The sequence below is a fragment of the Solanum pennellii genome, chromosome 4, assembly GCF_001406875.1.
Source record: "Solanum pennellii chromosome 4, SPENNV200".
NCBI lineage: Eukaryota > Viridiplantae > Streptophyta > Magnoliopsida > Solanales > Solanaceae > Solanum > Solanum pennellii.
Window position 1 is genome coordinate 4,827,295 of NC_028640.1, and position 4,955 is coordinate 4,832,249.

A 4,955-nucleotide genomic window follows, 5' to 3' on the forward strand; every position below is an offset into this window, starting at 1 on the left:
GTATTTACACTAAATCAATGAATGTATAATATGTGTTGGTAGATACACCACTATCATTTAACCATGGTTAGTTAATGTATATTTTCACTTCATTAAATCATTTAACAAATTATACTGGAAAGCAGTATATTTTCATGTGCCCATTAGTTTAGATTCCTCAAAAAACAAAACTTGAATGATCAAATAAATTGTTTTCGTAAATACATATTTGTACTCGATGTTTTCCCCTAATTAGACTGTTAACTTTTAAGAATCAAATAATCTAAGTGAAAATGCATATCACTTAACCATAGTTAAGTATTAAAAAGTATATATGATAGACATATGTCTTGCATTCATTGATTTGCTGTAATACTCGATGGGATCAAATTTTTACCAATTGATTTTGTAATCTAATGATTGTTATTTGTGATAAAAAAAAATGACTCTGAATAAGAGTAAAAGTACCAAACTTGGTTTTGTTTGATTAAATGTGTTAAAAGACTTCAAAATATTGTTGAGCTGATTAGTTATTTGAGCATCAATTATTAGGCAAGCAAACATACCTCTTAGGTAGTTGAACAACATTAGTAGAGTCAATAAGCATACATTATTAGCAAAATTAAAAAGAAACAATAAACAATTAAACGTGTGGTTAAAGAGTGCTCTCTTTAATTGGTCTCACATAATGTGAATCTGAATAAGTCTGACTCGTATGTTCTGAATACTCAATTGTCCATCAAATATATTAGTAGTTGTTCTATTTGTTTTCGAGTTGATTTTCAGAGTGATGTGTACTGTTTGATTGCTTTATGTTTTGATTGTGAAACAGAGTTTGATGTACTTTTCTGTTGCTTTTAGCTAATTATTTGTGCTTTTTTTTTTTTCGTTTATCAAAGTTAAGCCTCTTCTTTGTCTAGTATTTATATTTTGGAGGTAGTTTTTGTTTAAGAGGCGACTCAATAAAATTAGTGGCCTAATGTCAAAAGTATGCATAAAAACTACGACACTAGATTTCATAAATTCATACAACAATGAGACACAAATATACAAATGTAAAGATAAATCCATAATTTGAAATTTTGTATTCTTAGATTCTAGAATAACGATATCACCTCAAGTGTTAGTAACTAGCTAGGGTCTAAATTTTAATTTTACGATCAAAGATATTGGGTTCAGCCCCAAACCCATATGTTAAAAGACAACCTCCACCCCTGAAGATCTTAGATTTGAGTCCTAGAAATATAATGTCTTACTTGACGGTATGGTACTTCTCTACGTGAATCTAGATTAATAGGGTATCAAACACATAGTAAACAAAGAAACAAATATCAACTATAGAGGTTTATTCAGTTTATATACCGAAATATGTCAACAAGTCGCTTTGGCCGAGTGGTTAAGGCGTGTGCCTGCTAAGTACATGGGGTTTCCCCGCGAGAGTTCGAATCTCTCAGGCGACGATTTCTTTTTTCTTTTTTAATTAATTTCGTCTTCGATGTCGGGTACGCCATTTTTGAAATTTTTTTAATTTTATTTTTACAAAAATATTGCAAGAATAATATTGGTAATCACGGGATCAAAAATATTTAGATTAATTATGTTGATATTATACTGTTTGATTTATTGTATTAAATGAATTGAATGTGTTAAGGTAGAAATAGTACTAAACGAACTATATTAGAACATGGTTATTATCTTGTAAGAATAGTAGTAACATTATCTTTTATCGACTCTTTAGTTTGTTTTATTAAGGTAGAAGCAGTACAAAATAAACTGTTGTAGAACATGAATATTATCTTATAAAAAAAATAGAAGTGAAGATGATGTATAACTAAACATAGACTGAAAAAAACTATCAAACAATAAATCATATAACAACAAAATTAGCACACATATATTATTTTTACTAATACCTTCCACCAAACGACTCCTAACTTAAACACAAATCCAAATAGTAAAATAAACCACTCAATGCAAAAGAAAAAAAAAAAAGAAGAAGAGACAAATCAAAATACAAAACACTTAAAAAAAAAAACTTTTTTCCACAATTAACATCTTTAGCTAGCATAATTGATTGGTCCCCCTAGTAAACGTGGCCTTTTATTATTTCCCAATAAATCTTGGCCCATATTTTGTGGGCCAAAATTTGCCTTGTCCATAACCACTTTTAATGCTCTTCTTAATTGCACAAATAGCCCTTCTTTGCATCCATTTTCTAACATTTCTAGCCACAAAATACACTTAATTCTTCCTCCTACTGTTGACATTTCTGCCCTTACAATTTTTCCTTCTACTGTACTCAATGCCCTTCTTAATTCCATCATTATTTCTGGCCTATCCTCACAACACATTGATGCTTTTATTATTAAATTTCTATCGTCGTTGTTATTATCAGTATTGTTATTATTACTCTCGTTACAATAACTTAGGTTTAATTCATCCGATTCACTCGGAAACATTATTTTCCTCATTAATGTCGTGTGATCATCATCATCGTCGTTTTCAGACATTGTTGTTGTTGTTGTTGTTGCTCCTAGTTCTGATGTTGTCTGCTTTAGTTCCCTTACACACCTTACTGCCTCTGCTAGTAAAGAGGCCTTGTCTGTCTGCACAATTTTTGGATGAACAAATCAAGTTAGAGAAAATGATAAATGTGGTCCTTTAGGTTTAGGATACGTTCAAAAATAGTTAATTTGAAGTGTGAGTTATCAAATTCTAGAAATTGAATTTAAATATATTTGTTGAAATCGAGTCTATCGAAAATAACATCATTATTCCACGATAATAGGAATAAGATTATCATATACCTTAATTTTTTTTATATCCTATTTATAGAACTACACTGAATATATTATTATTGTAATTAACATATATACAAAATATGCGTAAAAGTAATCGAGTTCGAATAAATACATAACTTGTACCCTACTACCAACGTTTGTCAAAACTAGCGTGTAAAAGTTGCCTTTTTGAGCGTGAAAATGTGGTATTATTTCAAGCGAGACACAATCATTATGAAAATTATTTAATAGCAACTATACTATAAGAGGTATATTTGACTATATTGTATATTTCTTTCTATATACGAATATTAAGGACTTTTTAAAAATGAATAATATAGGTGGAATCAAGTAATTCCTAGTGTAAATTCTATAATTGAGATCTCGAAGTCGTATATAACATTATTTTTATCTTATAGAAATAACGAGATTGTTTCTGATAAATCCTCGTTTCAAATAAGGCATACGTATGAATATCATAATTTAAAAACCTAAGATTATACCCTAATTGCATTTAAGAAAATAAAAAACTTCATGCTACATATGAAACCTAGCTATCACATGTTGTTTAGTGTGTAAAAAGCAAAAAAAAAAACAAAGAGTATTAGGGCCTAGGGGTTTCATGATTATCGAACAAACATACATCATACTTCAAAGTCAAAAATATTAGAGCTAGACATATTAGTACATATTTACATATCGAGAGATAACGGCGAATTTTCTCGATAACGGCAAAATTCAAAATATTTAACACTATATAGACAATATAATAATTTGATAAAAAATATTTAAATGATCACCTTTTAAGTTTATATGATTCCAGCTAGCACCACGGTGTAGGCGAGAATTAGGGGTGACAAAATCAAATCGTTTTTTAGTAACTCAACTCATATTGGATTATGACATATATAATATATAAAGTGAAAATATTTAACCTACATATAAAATATCATATTAATCCATATATATAATTTATAAAGTAAAAATATTTAACCTACATAAAAAATATCATATTGTGGTAAAAGATGTTCAATTAACCACCGCATGTACGCGCGTCTAGCGCAAAAGTGATAAAACCTAACCATTGTTTTAGAAACTCATAAATAATTAAACGAATTGAATTATGACTTGTTTATCGACTTGGCTTGTTCATTTGTCATCTCTAAAAATATATATACATATATATATTATTGAGATTGAATTAAAAAAAAAAACTTACTTTGATAGTGTTAGGAAGAAGATTTCTTAGAGTAGCAAGATGTCCATTGATTCTTTTTCTTCTCCTTCTTTCAGCTTCACTATGACTTTTATTAGCTGCAATTGCTTTAGCTTCAGCCATTGATCTTGGACTAACACTTGAACTTTCTAAATTATTAATATTATTAAACATTTCACTTGATGATGAAGTTATAATTTCATGAAGAAAATTATTATATGAATCTGAACATGTGTTACCTAGTTCATAAAAACTTGGAAATTGATACATTTTTTTAAAAAAATAAAAAGTAGAATGTTGATGAAGAAAAAAAAAGGAAGAATATATGATGATGATATATAACAAAAATAAAGATTGTTGATTAAGAGGGTTTTTTTTTGTCTGAAAAATGTTCTGAAGATTCTTTGACAAATATTCTTCACAAAAATTTTGGTCAGAGATATTGATTTGACTAAAATTTGGATTTTTTTTTTTGTTACTAAATTTTGTGAGTTTGGTTTGTGGTATGAGCAAGTGAGAAAATGAGATAAGTTTGGTTTTTTATAGTAGTTGTAGTAGTGTGGAAGCATAAAGCAGGATATTGTGAAAATTTTGACATGCTTTTTTGACTCATTCAGAGTTTCATTAGTTTGGTTAAATGGATTAGATTTTTAAAATACGTATACATGCGATTCGAACGCTGCATTAAGCTTTTATCATGCGCAAGATTTAGAAAATGTTAGATCATAAGAGATTATTACACTAAGCTGTCTTACGCTACGTTTCTGACAGAGTACATCTCAAACATATATATATAACAATAATTTTATCAATTACGTTAAAGTTTTCTGTTATAGTAAAAAAATTTGTATATGTTTTATATTTATTCAACTAGGAAATAATCATTTCATATCACTTTAAAGGCTCTTTAGGGTTTACTGTTTAGTACTGTTCTCTTTTGCTGATTTCATTTAATTAAAATCAATGTTATATTGAACTTA

General features: G+C 28.3%; 1 protein-coding gene and 1 non-coding gene across 2 annotated transcripts; one reads left to right on the forward strand and one right to left on the reverse strand.

Annotated features, from left to right (window-relative positions):
• The first annotated feature begins 1,357 nt into the window (after positions 1-1,357).
• Positions 1,358-1,439, forward strand: TRNAS-GCU. The gene has a single exon. It is a non-coding gene; the product is annotated as a tRNA-Ser (tRNA).
• Positions 1,440-1,829: 390 nt separating this feature from the next.
• LOC107016317 (transcription factor bHLH30-like) lies at positions 1,830-4,506 on the reverse strand. The gene is made up of 2 exons (XM_015216808.2): positions 3,979-4,506; positions 1,830-2,585 (listed from the first exon to the last, which is right to left on the reverse strand). The coding sequence occupies exons 1-2, from the start codon at positions 4,243-4,245 to the stop codon at positions 2,037-2,039; spliced, it is 816 nt and encodes a 271-aa protein (XP_015072294.1). The 5' UTR covers positions 4,246-4,506; the 3' UTR covers positions 1,830-2,036.
• Between the last annotated feature and the right edge of the window lie 449 nt (positions 4,507-4,955).

Coding starts and splice junctions, on each gene's coding strand:
- LOC107016317 (XM_015216808.2), bottom strand. CDS start 4,245: ATGTATCAATTTCCAAGTTTTTATGAACTAGGTAACACATGTTCAGAT. Junction 2,586..3,978: donor TTCTTCCTAACACTATCAAA/GTAAGTTTTTTT, acceptor AAAATTGTGCAG/ACAGACAAGGCCTCTTTACT.